General features: G+C 37.9%; 1 protein-coding gene across 40 annotated transcripts in view; it reads left to right on the top strand.

Moving 5' to 3' along the window:
- DLG1 (discs large MAGUK scaffold protein 1) overlaps positions 1-24,601 on the top strand; it is a 280,046-nt gene that overhangs the window by 18,223 nt on the left and 237,222 nt on the right. For 4 of the 40 annotated variants that reach the window (XM_074030723.1, XM_074030722.1, XM_074030721.1 and 1 more), the window contains exon 1: positions 17,220-17,448. The exons of the other annotated variants lie outside the window; for them this stretch is intronic. In XM_074030723.1, coding sequence (XP_073886824.1) covers positions 17,419-17,448 — 30 coding nt within the window. In that variant the 5' untranslated portion in view covers positions 17,220-17,418. Of the gene's footprint in view, positions 1-17,219; positions 17,449-24,601 lie in introns of those variants that run through there. 40 annotated transcript variants of the gene reach the window in all.

The following is a 24,601-nucleotide window of genomic DNA, read 5'->3' as shown; positions in this document are numbered from 1 at the left end:
TCAGTTACTTTGTGACTTTATAACTTTGTTTCTTCTGTATCTTCTGAAGTAGTAAATATAAAGTGACAGGATTAGTATCCCATTTTCTTAAAATTTTCTTTTTGTGTATATATTATCTTTTACTTTGAGCATATGTCTAGTGAGATGTTTGGAATAATGTTTGTATAATATTTAATGATTGTTTCAAAGTGATAGGGATTTTTTTCTTTTTTGCACTTTGCGATATTACTTTTTTTGTTTTTTTAGAAACTGTGTCTCACTCTGTTGCCCAGGCTGGAGTGCAGTGGTGCCATCATAACTCACTGTATCCTCAAACTTCTGGGCTCCAGAGATCATCCTGCCTCAGCCTACTGAGTAGCTCGGCCTACATGTGTGCACCACCACACCCAGCTAAAATTATTTCTTTTTTTTTTTGGAGACAGAGTCTTGCTCTGCCACCCAGGCTAGAGTACAATGGTACGATCTTGGCTCACTGCAACCTCCACCTCCCAGGTTCAGGTGATTCTTCCACCTCAGCCTCCTGAGTAGCTGGGATTACAGGCACCCACCATCACACGTGGATAATTTTTGTGTTTTTTGTAGAGATGGGGTTTCACCATGTTGGCCAGGCTGGTCTTGAACTCCTGACCTCGGGTGATCCGCCTGCCTTGGCCTCCCAAAGTGCTGGAATTACAAGTATGAGTCATCACACCCAACCCTAAAACCATTTCTTTAAACGGTTTTTTGAAGACTGGGTCTCACTGTGTTGCCTAGGCTAGTCTCAGACTCCTGGTGGTGGTCTCCAGCAGTCCTGCCACCTCAGCCTCCAGAGTAGCTGGGATTACAGGTGTAAGGCACCACACCCATCTCTCTCTATTACTTTTTAAAAATAACGTGTCATTTTTATAAGAACAGTTCTGTTCTAAAATAAGAGTGAATTACTTTTAGAGATTATAATGAAGGATATATGGCTTTCGAAAAAAGCAAGATTAAAGAGTAGGAGGAATTGCCTGATTTAATGGGATATTTCAGTAGAAAAGGGTTGATTTATAAGGAAGGATAGGTGACTCTCTTAAGAAGATGAAACCAGGCGTGGTGGTTCACACCTGTAATCCTAGCACTTTTGGAGGCCCTGGCAGGCGAATCACCTGAGGTCAGGAGTTCAAGACCAACCTGGGCAACATGGCGAAACCCTGTCTTTACTAAAAATACAAAAATTAGCCAGATGTGGTGGTTCGTGCCTGTGGTCCCAGCTACTTGGGAGGCAGAGGCATGAGGATCGCCTGAACCCAGGAAGTGGAGGTTGACAAGGAACCTGGGTAGCCAGAATCATACCACTGCACTCCAGCTGGGTAACAGGGTGAGACTCCCTCTCAAAAAAAAAAAAAAAAAAAAAAAGCAAGATGAAAGAGTAGGAGGAATTGCCTGATTTAATGGGACATTTCAGTAGAAAAGGATGCACCCTACTCCGAACATCACAATATATTTTAACTAGAGCAGAGATTCAAAGGTTAAAAAAAAAAAAGAAACCATTAAAGTAAGATTTTGGGGCTGGGCCCAGTGGCTCAGGCCTGTAATTCCAGCAATTTGGGAGGCCAAGGTGGGCAGATCGCTTAAGCTCAGAAGTTTGAAACCAACCTGGGCAACATGGCGAAACTCCATCTCTACAAAAAATACAAAAATTAGCTGAGCGTAGTGGCTCCCTCCTGTGGTCCCAGCTACTCAGAAGGCTGAGGTGGGAAGATCACTTGAGTCCGGAGGTTAAGGCTGGAGTGAGCCAAGATCGCACCACCCTACTCAAGCCTGGGCGACAGAGTGAGACCCTGTCTCCAAACAAAAAAAAAAGTTTAAAATTAAAAAAATATAAAAATTTTGAATTTTAATAGGAAAGGCTTTTCTAACCATGACCAAAAAACACCACAAAAATTAAAAGGTTAAGGATGCTGCTGACTTTATAGAATTTCTTTGTGGACTTTGACTTCAAATTTTGATTGTAGAACTTCTGAATCTTGAAAGATATAATACGAAGATAAATGATACACTAGGATGAAAATTTGTCACATATATGAAAAAGGACTAATCTTAATTTCCAATCCTTACAACCTAAGAAACCTCTTACAGATACTGAGAAAAAGACCCATGTGCAATAGGAAACTGACTCAACAATGTGAGTATTGTAGTTTGGAGAAAAAGAAATATATGTGGGCCAATAATCCTATGAAGAAATACTCAACCACACTTAAAAATGCAAATTACATTGACAGCAAGGATATTTTTAACAAATTTGATTGTCAGAGATTAGATAAACAGGAGAAAACAAGTACAGTTAGTAAAAGGGAGAATGCAGTAGTGCAACTAATTTGAAAGACAACTTGATAGTATATATTCGTATCCTTTGATCCAGCATATGCTACAGATTTACTCAAAAGTTATTGAAGATATTTGTACAGGGATGCTCATTGCAGCCTTATATTAGTAAAAATCGACAGGGAATATAAAAGATTATCAGTAAGAAATCGGATAAACACATTATGGTAGAGCCATTTAATGCAAGATAAAGTAGCAGGCATAATATATTCTGTATCTACTACGTGTTATTAAATAAGTGAAAGCAGGTTACATATCAGGAGGCACAGTATGACTTAGTGTAAAAAGAAAAGAAAACCGTGAGGTTAGGCATATCTGGAAGAATATACACATAGTCTGCTTTCAATAGTATTCTTTTAAAATTGATAAATATACATATTTATATGGTGCATGTGATATTTTGATACATGCATACCATGTGTAATGATCAAATCAGGGTAATTGGGATATCCATCATCTCAAGCATTTATCATTTCTTTGTATTGAGAATATTCCACATTTTCTCTTGTAGCTGTTTTAAAATATACAATAAATTGTTGTTACCTGTAGTCACCTGCTGTGCTATTGAACACTTCTAATTGTGTTTTTGTACCTATTAACCAACCTGTCTTCATCCCCTCCTTCACTCTACCCTTCTCAGCCTCTGATAAACTACCGTTCTACTCTCCAACTCCATGAGGTCAGCTTTTTAGCTTCCATATGTGAGTGGCAACATGTGATATTTGCCTTTCTTTGCCTGGCTTATTTTTCATAAGATACCCTTCAGGCTCATCCATGATGCTGCAGATGACAGGACTTCATGCTTTGTTATGGCTGAATAATATTCTGTTGTCTATATACACTACATTTTATTTATTCATCTGTTGATGGACACTTAGGCTAATTCCATATTGTGGCAATTGAGAGTAGTGGTGCGATAAACATGGGCATGTAGAGATCTCTTTGATATACTGGTTTCTTTTCTTTTGGGTTTATACGTCGCAGTGAGAGTGCTGGATTAAATGGTGGTTGAGAAATGACCATGCTGTCTTCCATAGTAGCTGTACTAATTTATATTCCCATCAACAGTGTACCAGAGTGTCCCTTTCTCTACATCCGTAGCCAGCATCTGTTATTTGTGGTCTTTTTGATAATAGCCATTTTAACTGAGGTAAGAGAATATCTTTTTTCTTTTTTATTTTTGAGACAGAGTCTTGCTCTGTCGCCCAGGCTGGAGTGCAGTGGTGTGGTCTCAGCCCACTGCAACCTCCGTCTCCCAGGTTCAAGCGATTCTCCTGCCTCAGCCTCCTGATAGCTGGGACTACAGGTGTGCTCTGCCATGCCCGGCTAATTTTTTGAGTATTTTTAGTAGACACAGGGTTTCACTGTGCTGGCTTGTCTGGTCTCGAAGTCCTGACCTCATGATCCACCCGCCTCGGCCTCCCAAAGTGCTGGGATTACAGGCGTGAGCCACCGTGCCCAACTTATTATGGTTTTGATTTCCATTTCCCTGAGTATTAGTAATGTTGAACATTTTTTCATATACCATTTAACCATTTGTATGTCTTTTGAGAAATGTGTAATCAGATCATTTGTGCATTTCAAAATCAGATACTTGCTTTTTTGTTGCTCCTTATATATTCTGGTTGTTAATCCTTGTCAGATAAATTGCTAATATTTTCTCCCATTCTGTGAGTTGTTTCATCACTCTGTTGGTCATTTCCTTTGCTGTACAGGATCTTTTTAGCTTCATGTTATCTCATTTACCTATTTTTGCTTTTGTTGCCTGTGCTTTTGAAGTCTTACCTAAAAAATCTTTGCCCTGACCAAACGTCCTGAAGCATTTCCCAATTGTTTTCCTATCGTATCATATCGTATCCTATCGTTTTGTATCATATTGATCGTATCTTTTCAGGTCTTAGATTTAAGTCTTTACTCTATTTTGGTTTGTTTCTATGTTTTCATATTGTGAGTGATGGGAGTCTAGATTCATTCTACATATGGATATCCAGTTTTTCCCAGCATCATTTATCGAAGAGACTATCCTTTTCCCATTGTATATTTTTGGCTGCTTTTCCAAAAATGAGTTGGCTTTAAATGTGTGGATTTATTTCTGCATTCTCTGTTCTGTTCCATTGGTCTGCGTGTGTGTTTTTAGATCAGTGCCATGCTTACTTGGTAACTGTAGCTTTGTAGTAGGTCAGGTAATGTGATGCCTCCAGTTTTATTAGTTCTGCTCAGGATTGTTCTGGGTATTCGGGGTGTTTTATGATTGTATATGAATTTTAGCCTTGTTTTTTCTATTTCAATGAAGAATGTCTTTGGTATTTTATTAGAGATTGTATTGAATCTGTATATTGCTTTGCGTAGTATGGATATTCTAACAATATTAGTTTTTCCAATCTATGAACGTGGGATATCTTTCCATTTTTTTTGTGTCCTCTTCAGTTTGTCTTAGCAGTGTTCTATAGTTTTCGTTGCTGAGATCTTTTACTACTTTGGTTAAATGTATTCCTAGGGTTTTTTTTTTTTTTTTTTTTTTTTTTTTTTTTTTTTGGTGGCTATTATAAATGTGATTGTTTTCTCGATTTCTTTTTTAGATTGTTTGGTGTTAGTCTATAGAAATACTATTGATTTTTTTTGTATGTTGATTTTTGCATACAGCTTTTTAAAAGTTGCGCCTGTTATTTACAAGTCCCCCTTTTCAGTCCTTCAGTGTTTATCTTATTGGGAGGGGAGTTTGCTGACTGAATGGTGTTAAGGGATACTTTTCCCTTTTTCTGACCTTGTGTTTTAATATTTTAAAATAAGCCATCTGCTTTAATTTGAGTAGAGTTTTAGGAGGCAGTAGAGTTAAAAGTATATATTCAGCTGGGTGTGGTGGCTCACGCTTGTAATCCCAGCACTTTAGGAGGCTGAGGCGGGCGGATCACTTGAGGTCAGGAGTTCAAGACCAGCCTGACCAACATGGTGGAACCTCGTCTTTACTAACAATATAAAAATTAGCCGGTTGTTGTGGCGCGAACCTGTAATCCCAGCTACTTGGGAGGCTGAGGCAGTATGCGTGGAGGCAGAGGTTGCAGTGAGCCGAGATTGCATCACTGTCTTCCAGCCTGGGTGACAGAGTAAGACCCTGTCTCAAAAAAAATTAAATAAATAAAATAAATTAAAAAAATTATACACACACATATTTATATATTCAGTGTACCAAGTTTAATCTGAAGTTCTCTAAACATTAACAAAAAATTTACTGAAATACTGTATAATATTCTTACATAAAGGTACACAAATCATAAAGGAATAGGTTGATTAATTACTGCATTGTGAATATACCAGGTCAAGAAAAAGAGCATGGAATGACTGCTAACAGGTTCTGGAATTAGATAGTGATGGTAGTTGTACAAGTCTATGAAAATATCAAAAATCACTGAATTGTACACTTCAAAATTTGGTGAATTTTATAGCATGTCCATTTTATCTCAGTTTAAAAAAGAAAAATACCAGCACCCCAGAAGTCTGTCTTGTACTCTTCCTATTTACTACCTGTCCCTCTTCCTCAGAGGACCATCCCAGTCTCCGTCATAGATTAGTTTTGTGTTCTTTTAAATCACATACAAACAGAATTACACAGTGTATATGCCCCCTTGTGTGTAGCTTCTTTTTTTCTTTTGTTTGGCATTTCATCTATGTAGTTAAAAATTTTCATCCTTACTGTTGTATGATATACCATTGTATGATATACCATTGTATGATATACCAAAATATATTTACACATTCTGCTGTTGACGGTCATGTGGGTTGTTTCCAGTTTTGGTTAGTGTTGCATTGAACATTCTTTTACATTCAGGTCTGCTGTAACACAACAGAACTTTCCTAAAAATCACCGCACTATGAAAAATGGCACAATGAAAACCACAGGCGTTATTTGAAAAATGAGGGTAGGGGCCAAACACTTAAAACTTTGTGAGTGACGTATTAAAAGAGATTAAAACCTAATAAAAATGACAGCACAGTTTTACACTTTTTTTTCCCCCTTAGAGAAGGTCTTGCTTTGTTCGTCAGGCTAGTGTGAGGTGGTGTGATCATAGCTGACTGCACCCTTGAACTAACGGGCTCAAGCTACCCTCTGCCTCAGCCTCCCAAGTAGCTGAGATAATAGGCGTGAGCCACTGTGCCCAGTTTATGCATGTTAAATGGTGAATACATATGTGAATACTACAGTCAACACGGCATTTTACCTTGGAAAAAAAACTCAGCTTTGCTTGTGGGAGTGTGTTGCAAAGAGTTGCAGCTTGTGAGTTCCCGTGACATGCTAGCTGGGGGAGTTATCTGAAATTGGATGAAAAGTTATAGCACCAGTTGTAGATGAGTGTGGATCATAAAAATCCCATGAACTCAAGTACCTGGTAGATGTCTGAGGTGTGTGTATTTTGTGTGTTCTTATGTGGCTCATACAGTCTGGGCGCAGTGTTTCGCCTTCACCTCGTCTTTCTCATAGACAAGAGTGTACCTAAGCAAACATGAAGTTTATTTTGTGTTCATATTGTTCCCTAATACATCAGTCCTACTAGAACAAGTGTGTGTTTTCAAAATGAGTTATAGCAGAACTGACTGTCATTTTTTAGGGGGCACCTATATACTCATTTTTGTTGCATATATACCCAAGCATGAAAATTGAATGCGTATGTTTAGTTTTAGTACTTAATGCCAACAGTTTTGCAAAATGATTATGCCTGTTTTCATAATTTTGGCCAGCATATGCAATATTTATTTGCTTCACATCTTTGCCAACACTAGTTAATAATTTTAACCATTCCAGTAGGTATGTTAAATATACTTTATATTGTTTTATTTGCATTTTCTCTGTCATTAACAAGATTAACAAGCACCTTTTCATATGTTTGTTGTTCATTTTGCTTTTCTTGTGAAGTGTCTGTTCAAGTTTCTTGTTTACTTTTTTTTTTTTTTTTTTTTTTTAAAGACAGAGTCTCGCTCTATCGCCCAGGCTGGAGTGCAGTGGTGCCGTCTTGGCTCACTGCAAGCCCTGCCTTCTGGGTTCGCGCCATTCTCCTACCTCAGCCTCCGGAGTAGCTGGGACTACAGGCACCCGCCACCACGCCCGGCTAATTTTTTTATATTTTAGTAGAGACAGGGTTTCACCATGTTAGCCAGGATGGTCTCTATCTCCTGACTTTGTGATCCGCCGCCTCAGCTTCCCAAAGTGTTGGGATTACAGTTGTGAGCCATCGCGCCCGGCCCTCTTGTTTACTTTTTAATCTGTCCTTTGTCCTATTGATTTGCAGGAGTTCTTTATCTGCATATGATTCCTTTGTTAAATATATATATTGTAAAATATTTCCTTCCATTCTGAGAAATTATTTTCCTTATGATATCTTTTAAAGATGAAGATTTCTTAAAGTTAAAGTAATCCAGTTTATGGTTAATATGCTTTGTGCCTACCGAAGTGTTTTCCAACTCTAAGGTCTTTAAGCTACTCTAGTATTTGTCAGAAGCTTGCATTTTGCTTTTTCACCCTCACCTCTGTAATCGATGCTGCAATTTGTAAAATTTCACCTGAATCAGCATTTCAGTCCGTCTCCATCCTTGTCATTTAATCTAAACCACCCTCATTTTTTGACTAGGTTATTGGAATAGCCCCTTTAATTGCCCTATCTGCATTCACTCTTGCCTCTTTCAAATTTATCACCACTTTGCCTCCATGTGACATTATCTTTTATTTATTAATTTTTTTTGAGACAGAGTCTCTGTTGCCCAGGCTGGAGTGCAGTGGTGCAATCTCTGCTCGCTGCAACCTCCGCCTGCTGGGTTCAAGTGATTCTCCTGCCTCAGCCTCCTGAGTAACTGGGATTACAGGCACGCCCTACCACACCTGGCTAATTTTTGTGTTTTTAGTAGAGATGGGGTTTCACCGTGTTGGACAGGCTGGTCTCGAACTCCTGACCTCAAGTGATTCACCTGCCTCAGCCTCCCAAAGTGCTGGGATTATAGGTGTGAGCCAGCGCTCCTGGCCCATGTAATGTTATGTTCATAAAATGCAAATTATGTCATTACTCTTTAGTGGGTTTCCATTTCTCTTAGAATGAAGTAGGAAATTCCTAGTGAGATCCCCAATTCCTAAATTATTTCACCACTGCCTGTTTTTTCCACCGTCTTCTTTTATAACTTTTTTTTTTCTTGACCACTGTTTCCTCTTGCCTCAGGGTCTCCACATAATGTTCTTTCTGCATAGAAGTCTGTTTCTACTTCTTTTGCCAATTCCTCATTTTTAGCATCTCAGTTTAAATGTCAGTTCATCCAGCCATTCATTTTTTTCAGCAGATACATATTGAGCACCTGGTATGTACCATGCAGTGAACAAGGCACTTAAACAAAGCAAGCATTTCTGTCCTCATGGAGCTTACATTCTAATGGGGAAGCCGGCAATAAACAATAAATTAGTAGATTATCTGGTATATTAGAAGGGGAGAAGTGATGTAGGAGAGAAAAGAGCAGATGAAGGGGGCTCAGGAATGCCAGATTGTGGGGATACTTTGCAATTTTAAATAGGTTATTCACGGTAGACTTCAATGAGAGGTAACATTTGTGTGAAGCGCTGGGAGATGCTGCGGCTTTCTGAGGGATAGCCAGTGCAGAGACTCTCAGGAAGGAGTGAGGCCGGAATAGATGAGAAATAGCTAGATGGCCAGTATGACTGGAGCAGAGTGAGTAAGGGAAGGCGCAGTGCGAGATGAGGTCAGTGGGTAAGACAGGTGCAGATCAGGTGAAACCATTGCAAGATTTTGGAGCAGAAGGGGAATGTTATTTGACTTAACAAAAGGATCACTCAGGCTGTTGTGTTGAAAATACAGTAGGGAAAAAGGTAGAAGTAAGGGACCTGTTGGGAGGCTGTTTTAGTAATCCAGTTAAGGATGAATGTTGGCTTATCAACCAAAATGGTGACAGTGGAGGTGCTAAATGGCTGAATTATGGATATTTTGAATGCAGAGCATGAGGATTTGAGGACAGATTAGAAACAGGTTATGAAAGTAAGACTTGAGTCAAAAAATCACTACAAGACAGTCAAGGATCACTGCAAGGCCACTTTCTGATGGAAGCCTTCCTTTACCTCTCAGATTCAGTCAGTCTTTGTTGTAGCACTTTGTACCTCTGCTTAATCATATTCATCACTGTTGTAGTTAAATACTCTATTATATATTATTTTGTGTGTATTTGGATCTCCACTAGACTGTAACTTTCCTGAGACTAGGAACTATCTTCTTCTTCTTTTTTTTATTTTTTATTTTTTTATATTTTGGAGACAGGGTCTTGCTCTAGCACTCAGGCTGGAGTGCAGTGGTGCCATTTCAGCTCACTGCAGTCTCTGCCTCCTGGGCTCAAGCAGTCCTCCTGCCTCAGCGTCTCGAGTAGCTGGGACTGCAGGCACATGCTAGCATACCTGGGTAATTTTCGTATTTTTTTTATAGAGATGGGGTCTCACTGTATTGCCCAGGCTGGTCTTGAACTGCGCTTAAGCAATCCGCTCGCCTTGGCCTCCCAAAGGGCTGGATTATAGGTGTGAGCCACCACACCTGCTAAACTGTCTTTCTTATTCACTGAAATATGTGTAATACTTGCAGTAGTTGTTCTGTAAATATTTTTTGAATGAAGTGAGAGCTGTGGGTCTTACTGTAATTAAAGAATGGGCCAAAGGTGATTATGTTTCTTCTAAGTTTTTATTATACAGAATTTTAAAGATACAGTAAAATTGAGAGAGTAGTATAACAAACATCCATATAGATTCACTAGTTGCTAACATTTTGTCATATTTGCTTTTCCTGTATGCGTGTATTTTTTGGAACTATTTGAAAATCAGTTGTAGACATCATGCACTTAAACTATTAAAGCTTCAGCACACATCTCCTAAGAGTAAGAATAGTTAGATATTCTTCTGTGTAATCTTAGTACCATTAGCACATCTGAGAAAATTAGCAATAATTGTTCAATTTTCTCTCCAGTCTCTATTCAAAATTGTCCCCAATCTATTTTATGGGACTTTAAAAAAAATCAGATTAATCAGTACACATACCATTTATGCATTTGATTGTTAGGTATCTGGTTTTAATTGGGTTTTCCTAAAAGCAAAACCTGAGGAGGAGGGCTTAGGTGCTACTAATTTATTTAGAATTCATTCCTAGAGAGCAGAAGTGAGGGAAAGGGGGAAGAGATTATAGGAAGGGGAAAAACTAATACAAGGATGCTTCCTGCCACTAAATGTGACTGATTTTTGTATCCTTGGTATTGCGTCCCTGAGAAGCCATGTATACTGCATGTTAGGACTCTGGAAAGAAAGAGAAAGAATTTATCTACTGGCTTCTAGTGGGCGGCAGTTCCCCCACACTTTAGGGTTGTGGATTTGTCAGTGTAGGTGATCGTAGTGTCCGGTGTTGTGGTTATCAGGAAAGCCCCAAGGGAGGAGGGTGAGAGGAGGAGATGTGGACTGGGGGCCACAGGCACAAAGTGTTGCTGAGGCTGCTCAGGATGAAAGATAAGTGTGAAGATCTGGGGGCGACTGTTGGAATGGGTTGGGAGTACACATACCACATCTGGTGCAGTGTCTCTAGTCTTTTGTCATCTAGTAGAATCGTCTTCCTTATCTTCTTTTCCCCCGCTTTAAATGACATTATCTTTTTGAAGAGACCATGCCAGTTGTTTTACAGACTGTCACACATTCTTTATTTGTCTAATTTGTTTCCTCGTGTTATTTAACTCATTCCACTAAGTCTTGTATCTCTGGTAAGAGGAAGTTAGGTGTAAAGGTTGATTAGACTCGCTTTTGGTAAGCAGACTTCATAGTGATACGCAGTGTTGTGTTTCGTATTGCATCATCAGGAAGCACACAGTGTCGGGTTGTTGCTCTTGTGGTGTCGAGTTGGATTGCTTAAAGGTGGGGACCTCCAGATCTTCCACAGGAAAGGTACGTTTTTCTTGTTGATACTATGAAGTGTGTGTGGGGATGTACTTTGGCACCTTGTAGTGAGTCAGTTTCCACCCATTGCTGATCATTGCCAAATCACTACATTTAAGGTTTCAAAATGTGATTTTTCTCCCCAATTTTATCATTCCATTTGTATTTATTAGTTGACATTCTTCTATAACACTCTTTTTCTTCATCAACTAGGGATGAACTTCTGTTCCTTCTAAAAAGACAGGCTAAAGTTTACGTTACTTTCTTTGAATGATCAGTTATTTGAGTAGTTTATGTGATAATCCCCTCCAGAGATTGCGAAGTTTGCCCTTTTTCTGGATCTCTCTCTTTACAGAGTTATCACCGTATACTGAGAAATTTTTATTGACTAAATGTTTACATACATTTAAGTTTGGATGCTCATATTACTTCGTATTTGACTAGACGAATCACTTGAAGGGGTATCTGTGTTTTCTTCGGATATGCTCTGCTAGTCAAGCATGTCCTTGCCTTCCAGCAATTTTCCCAAGTTTATTTTGAGTTTTCACTGCCCCTGAACTAGAATCCATGCAAGCGATGGTTTCCATTTTTCTATTCCTAGGGGTTGCTTTTTCTTTGAGGTGTTATTTTTGAGAGGTAAGAAAGTGGACAGGCAGGTGACACATTCTTCCAACTTTAGCCTTTTGCCCCAGAACTGGTAAAATAAAATTTGAGAAATACTGCGTGAGAAGAAAGCACATATTGTATTGATTTTAAAATATTAATATTGTAAAATATTAATACAATGTTTTGCATTAATATTTTAAAATGAATATGTTTTGTCTTCCTTTCTTAGACTCATGTGTTCCACAGGAATGGATTAAAATAATAACCATATCATTTTTCAAATAGCATAGTTTTAAAAGGCATATCACATACATTGCAGTAATTTGGGATGTCAGAGGAGCATGAATTCATTCTTGCTATAGCCTCCTAACATACATGAGGTGAGCCAGATTTTGGTTTTTAATATGTGGAGCTTATACTGTGTTTACTTCAGAATTTATCAAACTGTCATTCAGGGATGTTGGTACTGCCCAACCTTGTGGTATTACCCTATAGAAAAACTGATTAGAACTTCAGGCTTCAAGACGGATGTTTCTGTTTTTGTTTAGTAACTTTCTTGGCAGTTGTACTTACTACCTAGACAAAGGAAAATATTGCAATAAAGTTAAAATAAGGAGAGAAAGAACTAATTTTAATAGAGATAGAAATGTAATAGGCAAGTTTATTTTTTTAAAAAAGCTGTAGAAATACAGTAATATGTGGTATGATGATGTGTTGGCCAGTCACAGACCATGTGAAGTAGGATCCCTTCAGGTTATAATCCAGCTGAGAGCTGTGTGTCTCCTAGTGACTTCATCACTGTCATAGCATTGTCGTCCAGCGCATGTCAGGTGTTTGTGGTGATGCTGGTGTAAAAACCTGTTCTGCCAGTCATGTAAAAGCATAACATGTATAATTAGGTACAGTACATAATACTTAATAAATATTAACAATTATGTTACTAGTTTATGTACTATACTTTTAATAGTTGTTTTATAGAGTGTACTTCTACTTATTTTAGAAAAAAGTTAACTGTAAAACGGCCTCAGGCAGGTACTTCTGGAGGTATTCCAGAAGAAGACATTTATTACTGAAGAAAGAAAAACACGTTTCTGTAAATTTAGTATAGATCAGCCTGGGCAGCATAGGGAGACCCCATCCCTACCAAAAAAAAAAAAAAAAAAGGTGTGGTTGGTGGCTCATGCCTGTAGTCCCAGCTACTTGGGAGTATGAAGTGGGAGAATTGCTTGAGCCCAGGAGGTCAAGGCTGCAGTGAGCTTTGATCAGTCCACTGCATTTCCAGCCTGGGCAACAGAGCAAGACCCTGTCTCCAAAAAAAGAAATGTTATAAAAGAAGGGGAACAACTGTCATATTATGCCAAAAAAAAGAGAAAGCTGTTAATCTAGGAGAAAACTCAGCAAAACATTACACAGTTACTGAGAAAATAAAAGTCTGTGAAAGCTAAAGTACGTCACATTGGTTAGATCTATGTGTTCCAAGAAGACACCCCCAATTAGTTTTGAATTACGTGTTTTGATTATGTGACATTTTCAGTAACTCATCATTTAAATAATCTTGATTGCTCTATATCTGTATCTGCGCTTATGACTATTTTTAGTGTTAGAACAGTGATATCTCATGTGCTCCTAAACCTCCTCCCCACTCCTGTTTTTTGGATTTCCAGAGTGATGTGTGTTTATTGCAAAATTTCCTAACTTTATATGTTTTCAATTATGTGAAAGTCATATCAGAGAACAAATACTAACAGCTTCTGTTATGCTCTTAATCCCTTTTTCTTGATTAGAATCTCATTCTTTTTCATTATGGAATATCTGTAACCTCTTTCTCTGTCTTGGGCCTCTGTTCCCCTCTTTATTTTGTCCTGTAAATATATTCAAAGATTCCATTAGAAGAAAAAAGTACTTCTCAGTAGGACCCTAAGTAATAATAAACATATAGGATTAGCTGAACAAATACATACAAGTGGTTAAAAGAGGTTATCTCGGGAAAATAATACAAAAGAGACTTTCAACATTATTCATCTGTCTTTATAAGTGTGTTTAAGGTGTGCCTGAATTATCTGTGTAGTTAGATAATTTTTTTTTAAAGTAAATAAAGGGAAAAAGAGAACAGTTAATGTGGAGAAGGAGGGTCAGAAGCTAGGTTACAGAATATTGGGAATGAGAAGAAAAGGAAGAAGAAAAGGCAAACTACGTTTTCAAGAAGATTAGCTAAGAAGAGAAGGAATGCTATAGGGTCTTACGAAGAAGTCCATTTTTCTCCCTTTTTCCTAATGGCATCTTTGAACATATTATATTTATAAGATAAAGAAGGGAACAGAGGCCCAAGATACAAAAAGAGGTTATAGACATTGTATGAAGGGAGAATGAGATTCCAAAAGAGAAAAGGATCAAGGGCATAACAGAGGCTGTTCGCATATGTTATCGATTTTTTGGTGGCATTTGCTACTGTCTACTCTGTGCTTTGGAAAATTTTTTATCTTCTTGGCAACTGTTTGCCCTGTTGGTTTGCCTTCATTTTGTGTGTTTTTTGTTTTTTTTTTTTTTAAGATTTTAATCATGGAGAAACTGTAGTGAATATTATAAATATCCATGTATTTACTAGTACCTTAAGAAGATAAAATAGTGTAAGTATAGTTGAAGTATCTTGTGTTTTCCACTGTAATGACGTTCTCCTGCCTTGTTCCCCAGAATTAACCTTTGTCTTGAATTTGGTGCTTGTCACTCACGTGTACTGTTTATCGTTACAGTTTTCTTTACCTTTCTTGTGCTTGGGATTCATTGAGTTTCTTGGATCTGTGGGTTTATAGTTTTTACCTAGTTTTTAGACGTTTTTCACCAATTATTTCTACAAATATTTTTTCTCTTCCCTCCCCTTTGCTTTCAGGGATTCCAATTACATGTATATTGGTTTGATTGACTTTGTCTACAGTTCACTGATATGATTAATCTTTTTTCAGTCTTTTTCGTTGGTATGTTAAATTTTAGACAATTTCCGTTACTAAGTCTTCAGGTTCATTAATCTTCTGAAGTATCTAGTCTACTGTTAAGTCTCAGTCGGTTTTTCATTTCAGACAATTTAGCCCTAGAAGCTTGATTTAGTTTCTCTTCTCCTCTCCCTGTCCCTCTTTTTGGAGACAAGGTCTCGCTGCATCACCCAGGCTGCAGTGCAGTAATGGAGTCATGGCCCACTGCATCCTCAGCCTCCTGGGTTCGAGCAGTCCTATTGCCTCAGCCTCCCAAGTACCTGGGGCTACACATGTTTACCACCAGACTGGGTCTCAATAGTTTCATTTTTGTCTCATTAACACACTCAAGCTTTTCTCTATCTTCATAAACATAAGGGACAGAGTTAAAGTAACTTTTAAAATGTTTTTGTCTGCTGATTTCTATTATGTGTCATTTCTGGGTCAGTTTTTATTGATTGATTTTTTTTCCCCTCTTCTCTGGGTTGTGTTTCCTTGCTTCTTTTCGTGCTTGGCAATTTTGATGAATTTGGCAGAAGGGTCCCAAGTGCAGGAGCTTCTATCCTGGTAAAGTTGGAGTTCTCAGCCTTCCCAGCATGCCTTTGCCAACCCAAAAGCACATCCCACGTTGTTAAGAGTTTTTATAGAGCTTGATATCCAGCCCCCCAACCCCTGCCCCTCCGGAGGTTGGTGGGTGGAGCTGAAAGTCCCACCCCTCTGATCCCGTGGTCTTTCCTTATCCTGAGGCTTTCTAGGGGTCTCACTTTAAGTGACCTCATGAGCATTAGCTGTTATCCAAAGGGCTTGTCATGAATAAAAAAAGACCTTCCCATTACTAGGAATTTCTAAGAGTTTTAGGCACTCTGTGACAGAAAAAAGACTGAATATATTTCGTATTATACCACAATAGATATATAGCTGTAGCTGGCATTTATTGAGCACTGTTGCCCTGTTTATTGCCACTATTGACTTAACATGTCAGCATTATTCTAAGTGCCCTGTGTATATTATTTAATCCTCACTAACAACCCCATTAGATAAAGTAAGGTAAGGTCCCATTGGGCCTGTCTCAAGTATATCCTGTTAGGCTTTAAATAAAAGACTGATCTGATACATACTAATAATAGTAATAACAACATTGATAATGCTTACTATTTGATAGGTTCTACCAAATAGTATATATGTATTAACTCCTTTTCATAACCCTTACAGTGAAATGTGGTTTAGTCTGTAAGTTGTTGGTGCAGTCCCTGTGTATTGGAAATGTTAGGAGGAGGAATAGGGTATAAGAGGCAAGTAGGAACAGTTCAGTTGTTTGAACTTGAGGTCATTCATAATATCTGTAAACTATGAGGAAACTTTGTGGACAAAAATTGCAAATGATGCTATGCATTGAAAATTTTTTAGAAATTTTTTTGGATTTTAAAGTTTTTTTACAGACAGGGGTCTTGCTTTGTTGCCCAGGCTGGAGTGCAGTGGTGCAGTTACAGCCTCACTGCATCCTCAAACTCCTGGGCTCAAGCCATTGTCCAGTTTCAGCCTCCCAAGTAGCTAGGACTACAGGCACAGGCCACCACATGTAGCTAACCTTACTATGGCATTTGTGTAGGGGCGTGTGGCTGGAAGCTTATGATACTGAAGGCCAGTTGCATATCCCTCTGCCATGTCCCGTTAGCCTGTCTAGCTCCAGTCCTAATGATCTTGGAGACAGGACAGGAATTCACAAAGTTAGTTGACTTAAAAATGAAGACTTCTTGAGTTTGAAAGGTTACATAGTTTTAACTATCTTTTTGTGGTGGTTTTTTTGGTGTGTGGGGGATCAGTGAAATGGATTTAGTAAGGCAATAAAGTTAAAATTTGCCTTTGTTGGTAAAATGTTATTTATTCACTTTTTTAGCAAAGAAAAAAAAGGCAGGATTTAGAGATAATATTTTAAATTACTGTGTTTTGTTTTTCCTGCTCCCCTTCTCAAAAAAACCACATGGAATATTCCATTCATTACTGCTCGAGAAAGTCATTACTTTGCAGGCTGCAGTTGCTGAAATGGTTTAGTGGAAGAAATGTTTGCCTGCATATTTTTAGTGATTTTTTTTTTTTTGGTAGTTGTCATTTGAGTATCCAAACTGTAGCTAACAAGGAGAAGCAGATTTAAATTTATATCAGGGAAGCCTCTTTGTGGAGCATTTCATCAGATGACTTCCTGTCAACCTCGTATCTTGAAAAGAGGGATTAATGAAACAGCCTCTGAAGAAGCAGTGGACTCTTGTGGAATAAACCCTGACATCTTCCACAGTGTTTTGTGGGATAATTTCAAGTTCTTCAGATACAGATTACATAAAGAAGATTGTAGGGCACGTGACAGACTCTGGTTTCTTGTATTTTAGATAGTAGAAAAATTGCTATCTCTAAGAATGGATCCTGGAGAGATATAGTTACAGTTATAACTTTTTCATTTATGATTTTATCTCACAACTTTATTTTTATTTACATTTTTTGTTCAACTAGGCAACTTAAAATAGTTTTGCTTTATGTATAAAATATTGTAATGGTAGAGTAATGGATTGCCTGTGCATTGTCACCACAAAGGTAAGATATAATATGCTTTTCTGTATTTCATTGTTAGTGACAGATGTGAGAGACCCTTTGTTCAGTGTATTTTAAAAATAAGGTGTAACCATTGTCATACATTTGAAAATAGATATGTGAATCCCTGTGATGCTTAGTTTATATCCTTTAGAAAAGGCAATCTTTTGAAATGTGTTTTAGATAGCTAAAATGTGTTACACAGATATTTTTTTCCCTGAGATTTTCAGGAAGCCTTTCTCCCAACAGCAAAGGTCTGTAAAGCCTTGATTATATTTAAATCTTCTAAATATATTCTCAGAGTTATTCTCCTCCTCTTTATTTTGTGTCCCAACATGCCATGCTAGTTGAAAGTATAACTCATCTTGAGAACATTTTCTGGACTCTTCCATCTATTATAATTATAGTTAATTTTTTGTATTTTTAAGAAGAGGAAAATAGGTGCTGATTGTGTTGCCTTTAGAAAGATGTTGATTTGGATTTAGAATGATTAGACTTGTACAAGCACTCTTTCAGAGTACTTGTTTTGAAGTCTGTTTTGCTCATTGTCTTCAGAGTGCAGCATGCTTCACTTAATCTCTAAGTTTGGCTTCTTTTATTTTTGAGCACCAGTTTGCAGACATTGTGTGATGGTGTTATTATACATTCAGTGTGCTTACATTTAAAATTTATCCATTGGTTTTTAAAATATGGAATAATTTACCTTTTTTATTTCTATGCACTTAACAATGTCTCATAGTGATTGCTAGACAAACTTGTTGAGATTTTAAAATTATGTTCAGTAATAAAAGAGTAGGTAAATTTGTAAATTCTAAAAATAGGCTGTTACTCTTCCTGTATAGTGAATTATTTTTCATAAGAGGAAAAGCAGGAAAATTGATGGAAATTAGTTTTCTTTTCTTGTTGCTCACAGAGTTCTAGTTCGAACAGTAGTTTCTGATCGGATACAGACATGCCCATTGTCTGTTTCCATCCCGTTTATAAGGAGATGTCTTCTCTGTGCCTCTAGGTAATTGTCATGTTGAAATATTCTTACTGAATGTTTAAAGGGCACAGAAGCCTGGAAAACAGGGTTGTTGCTGCTTTTTCCCTCTCTAGATTTTTTTCGTGGTTGTCTGTGTTGGTTCTCCCCTGTGATTTACCTTTCATCATTTCATTCACTTTGGTTTTATTTCCAATATTATGGCAAGGTTATTTGAAATGATCTGTCTCCTCTCTCTGCTCCATCTTCCTTGATAGACTTAGACTTTTTTTGCATTGACCCTTTTTTAGCAAAAGAGGGTCTATTTTGCTTAAAAAAATTAGATGTAATCATTATCCTAAAGTATTTATAACTTTTTATTATGTAACTGTTAAAGCAAAAATAGAGAAGGATGTAGGTTGGAAATTAGAAGCCTAAAACATTGTTTGTAGTTGCTTTTGAAAAAGCTAAATTAAAATAATTTATTCTGTTATTAGAAATAAACCCTTTGAACATATTTAACCAATGGTTCTAGCAGGAAGAGCAAAATTCTTGATTTTCTTTTCAACTAAAGGCTGCAGTGTGTACCCCATCCCTTGTTCTTCTCTCCCTTTTCTGGTCTTACAGAGCTTTGTGGTTTTATATGTGTTTTAAAAGTCTGACAGTGTAGTTGATGTAATTTTATCATGTTAATACTAAAACACCTTTCCAAGTGAAATTTTTTTCATCATCCGCCTCCCCTCTCTCCCACTTGTGTAGGCACGGTGAACTAGGTAGGCACGCTGCATCATTGCTACCATGGATACCCTTAAGTACAGGCATGTGGGTTGAGCTAAAGCAATGATGATTAGTTTTTTGGTTGTCCCCCCCCCCCCGTAACTATATGTTCTTCACAATGAAGACTCTTATTTTAAAACGTTTGCAAATGACAAGGTTGTGAGAAGTGATGACTAAATCATCACTGCTACTGAGCTGCCAAGTCTTGGTCTCCATTTACTAATTTAAGACTGTCATAAATAGCTCTACATTCCTTTTCTGATTAATATGTTTTAAACCCAAGTGTAATGTTTGTTTTGTTTTGCCTTTTAGTGAAAATGAAAATGTACTTCTCTTTGAATTAAAAAAAAAAAAAACTCTTCTGGATTTAGATATTTTGTAGGACAAAAAGATGCTAGTGAGCATTTCTACCATGGCAGCATTTCTGATTATTGTTCGTACACTTATATACATTGTTATGTACTTTAATCAGCTTGGATACAGTATTTTGTGCTTTTCCACGTAGTGTCTAAGAGATATTTATTTTTGTGTTTGTAAGTTCTTGGTTCTTAGCTAGCTGCTTTGCAAACATGTCCGTTGAGGTGGAGTTAATATTGTTAGAGGCCAGGCAGAGAAGTGTCATTTTCGTCAGGCTTGTAATCACTGTAGGAAAATTAACTCAGAGCATAAAAGGCCCAACAAGAGTGATTTAGGATTATTGTTATATATGGTATATTTTCTTATGTTAGCAATAAAGCACTCTGCTTAAACTGCAGCTGAGGGCATTCGTGTTCTTTAGCATGGAGGATTCCCAGCTGTCAAGTAACTTCTGAGAGTTGCATAACTTTAGTACCAGAATTTCTGGTAGTAGGATCATATCTTTCTCCATCTTTTGTTGTACTGCTTGCTGATCAGCTAAACAGAAAAGGGATGTTCTCTATCTCTCTTCATTTTAGGGTTGTTTAGCAGTTTAGGTAGCGGGAGAAAAACCTGAAAAGAAAAAAATGTTTCGTGTATGTCCTTAATTAAGAAAAGAGAAAATAAACATTCATATTTCAGGAGATTCTCTTACACTCAGTGCCAGTTGTTACATTTTTTTATTATTGAACTTATTTTCCAAAACCGTGGAGTCCATGTTAAGTGCCATTAGGGCAGTGTTTGAGGTATGTACAGTCTTGAGCATCTCTCCCAATTAAGGAATTGGCAATCCATATATTTTAGAAGCTGCAGACCAGGTTTTCATTATTTTTGTTAACAGAACTTTTTTTTAGGTCTTGTGAGGTGTTTCCTTCGCTTTGAGTTTGAGATCTTTCCCACCCCAGACAGGGTCTTGCTCTGTCACCCAGGCTGGAGTGCAGTGGCGTGATCTTGGCTCACTGCAGCGTCCGCTTCCTGGGCTCAAGTAATCCTCCCACTTCAGCCTCCGAGATGCTTTGAGATCTTTAGGCAGAATAGTTTCCTCTCTTTGGAAGCTTTTTAGGCCAATCTTACCCTTCAGATTCCAGTTTGTAGACTGCTTCCTCAGGGAAACCCTGTGATCCCCGTTACGTTAGGTTCCTCTGCTTCTGTGAGTGTGCCCATTCTCCTTCCTTCGTGCCGCACAGCGTGCCGCTTATTTGTGCGATCCTTCAGGAATGTATGTGTCTCTCATTGGCCCGTAAGTGTTAGAAAAAAGTAAAGCTTTTGTTCTCCATGATATCCCTGGTGACTGACCACGTGCCTGATACATAGTAGATACTTAGTAAGTTCACTAATTGTTAAAAGAATGAAGCTTTGGAGCAGATGGTAGAAATTTATGGATTAAAAAGTATTTTAGTTTTTAATGCATTTAAAGTCCCATTTTGAATATAGTTATAGATTGACATCCTGGAATATCGTCATTAACATTTATCTATTATTCTGTATTTATAGTGCATTCAAACGGATCGAGAAAGTGGCTTATCCTCTTACTGTTTTTCCATGTGTTTCCTAGTTTATGGTGGAAAGGTAGTATGTCATCATGTCTTGACACATAAACATTTGACTGATATTTGACCGATATTTAACTTAAATATTTGGTTGATTTGTTGACTTTGTTGTATATTTGTTTCTGGCTTATATGGGAGACTGAATCCTTTTTCATTTTATCGGATGTGCTTCTGTCTGTAGACTCAACTTTAGCACTGTCCAGTAGAACTTCATGCAGTGATGGAAATGTTGTCTATCTTTGCTGTCCTGTCCACTGGCACTTGAAACGGAGTGGCTAGTTCGACGGAGAAGCTGAATTTTAACTTTAATTAATTTAAATAGACTTAAGTTATTAGTCTATAACAGCCATTCCCACACACCAGCCAACTCTTCACTTATATTTTAAACAATTTTTGAGTAGATAATAAACTCACATAATTTAAAAATCAAAACTATCATATGAAAGTTTATGTCGATATGCCTCACTTCTATATCTTCCCCCCAACTCCTATAGGAAACTATTCTTTGTTAGTTTCTATTTATCTTTCTAGTCTTTATACAAATACAAGTAAATAAGAATGCTTTTATTTCTGTCTTTCCTTACACAATAAGTAATGTGTTTTATATAATATTTTGCCTCTTGGTGGCTTTACTTGCAGTATCCTGAAGGTCTCTCCATTTTAATACGTAGAGCTTTTCCTCATCCATTTTTACAGAAATATATTTGATCATATGGATGTACCATAGTTTATTAGCCATTTTAAATAAATGACCTGGCTGGGCACAGTGGCTCACATTTGTAATCCTAGCACTTTGGGAGGCTGAGGTTAGGAGTTTGAGACTAGCCTGGCCAACATGATGAAACCTTGTCTCCACTAAAAATAGAAAAACTAGCCGGGCGTGGTGGCGCATGCCTGTAATCCCAGCTACTCAGGAGGCTGAGGCACAAGAGTCACTTGAACCCAGGAGGCAGAAGTTGCAGCCAGCCAAGATCACGCCACTGCGCTCCAGCCTGGGTGACATAGTGAGACTCCGTCTCCAAATAAATAAATAAATGACTGACCTGTAACAACCAGTTCTATTGGAAAAAGATGAAAGTTGGATCCATACCTAATACTGTATATCAGGAAAAAAAAAAAGCTCAAAATGTTCGAAAGATATATGCTATGGTGTGAATGATGGTGTCCCCTCCAGAATTCATGTTGAAACTTAATCCCCAGTGCGACAGTGTTGAGATGTTGTGGCCGTTGAGAGATGATTAAGTCACGAGTAGGATTAGTGCCCTTATGAAAAGGGCTTGAGGCAGAAGGGAGGGCTCTTTCACCCTTTGCTGTGTGAGGAAATAAGTGTTCTTCTATGGAGAGTGCAGCAGCAAAGTGCCATTTTGGAAGCAGAAGCGGCCCTCGCCAGACGCTGGTCTTGCCAGTGTCTTGGTCTTGGTCTTCGCTGCCTCCAGAAACCTGAGAAATAAATTGTTATTGTTTATGAATTACCTAGTCTGTGGTATTTTGTTATAGTAGCACAAATAGACTAAGACAATATAAATGTATTTTTGCTGGACAGTAAATTTCTTTCTCATCTTTTACACTTATAAGCTACTTCAGTAAACAACTTTGTATGTATGCCATTTTATATTTTTGCAGGCATTTCGGTATGGTATGGGATTACTGGTTCACAGAGTATATGCAGATGTAATTTTGTTACCTGTTGTCAGATTCCCCTCCATAGGAGTTGTGCCATTTGGTATTTCCACCGGCCGTGTTTGAGAATCTTTCCCTGCAACTTTATCGACAGAATGTGTTTTCAAATTTTATGTTTTTGCCAATTTGCTTAATGAGAAATGGCATATAAGTATAGTTTTAATTTTCATTTCTTCTACATATTTAAACATGGTTTATTACATATTTTTTTCTATTGGGATGTTGGTCTTTTTCATCTCAGTTTCTGGGAGCTCAGTATCTGTCAGGGAGATTAGCTTTTGTCTCTGATGTCAGTTGCAGTTTTTTTAATCCCACACTTTGTCATTTTTTTATTTATGGTGTTATCAGTGCTTTCTTCTCTTCTCTTCCCCTCCTTCTTCTCTCCCCTCTCATCTTCTTCTCCCCTCTTTTTTCTTTCCCCTCTTGGCTAGCTTCTGCATTTGGGTCATAGTAAGACCTTACACATTCCAGAATTAAAAAGAAGTCACCCAGGTTTTCTTTTGGTTACTTTATGTAGGATTTCACTTTTAAATCTCTGGACCATTTTCGGTTTATCCTGATGCATAGTGTTAGTTGTGTAACCAGTGTAATATTTTTCCAGATAGGTACCCATTGTTCCAATGTCTTTTTTTTTTTTTCTTTTTTGAGACGGAGTTCCACTCTGTCGCCCAGGCTGGAGTGCAGTGGTGCCATCTCAGCTCACTGCAAGCTCCACCTCCCGGGTTCACGCCATTCTCCTGCCTCAGCCTCCTGAGTAGCTGGGATTACAGGTGCCCGCCACCATGCCCGGCTAATTTTTTGTACTTTTAGTAGAGATGGGGTTTCACCATGTTAGCCAGGATGGTCTCGATCTCCTGACCCTGTGATCCACCCACCTCAGCCTCCCAAAGTGCTGGGATTACAGGCGTGAGCCACGATGTCCGGCCCCAATGTCATTTTATTAAGAAGTCTGTATTTATTTTCCTCCTCTGAATTGAGATGCTACCTTTTGACAAATAATAAGTTCTCATGTGTATTTGGGTATGTTTCTGGATATTTGATTCTGTGTTTCACTAGTCTGTCTGTTCATGAACCAGATTGACAGTTCTTTACTTACTGAAGCTTTATATAGTATACTTTAACATCTAATAGGGTTATCCTCTATCATTGCTTCTCTGTCTTAGAGCTTTTCTTAAAAAAAAAAAAAAAAAAGATTCTTGTTTATTTTTCTGTATACACTTTAGAATCAATTTATCTAGTCCAAGAAAAAAGCATTTGGGCTTTAGGGACACCCTCTAAATTTAAAGTAGTACACAATGAGGAATGTTTCCACCCAGTAGAGCGAGGCAGGAGAGCTGGATAAGTTCATCTCATACACCTTCCCTGCTGCTAGTGTGACTCACCACTGGAGACTAGGCAGTAGTCTTCTCGATTCCCTATCCTGGGAGGCAGAGTTTTAAATTATTTCCTGTGGTCCTTACCAGTGGGTTTTTGTTAATAGGAGAAGGTAAGAGAGAGGAATCAAAGACTTATTTTAACTGATTTCGTTAGTTTTCCTAGCCCTTTGCTCCATGACTAACCGTTGTCTGAGTCAGACCTACCTTTTGACTAAATCAGATGGGTTTATTTCTGATGCCAACTCTGGTTGATGTTGGATGCCCAGAGATCTGTGTTGAGAATTCCGATAGCAGGTTACAGGAAAGGGTGTGCTGTGATTCATTAGTAGTCTTTGCCATGGCTGAGATTGGAGATAGGCGGGAGACTTGGCAGAAGATGGGATCATTTGTATTTAATATATTTTGAAAATCCTTAG

The sequence above is a fragment of the Macaca fascicularis genome, chromosome 2 (genome assembly GCF_037993035.2).
Source record: "Macaca fascicularis isolate 582-1 chromosome 2, T2T-MFA8v1.1".
NCBI lineage: Eukaryota > Metazoa > Chordata > Mammalia > Primates > Cercopithecidae > Macaca > Macaca fascicularis.
Note: the sequence above shows the minus strand (reverse complement) of the source record. Positions and strands in the feature narration are given on the sequence as shown.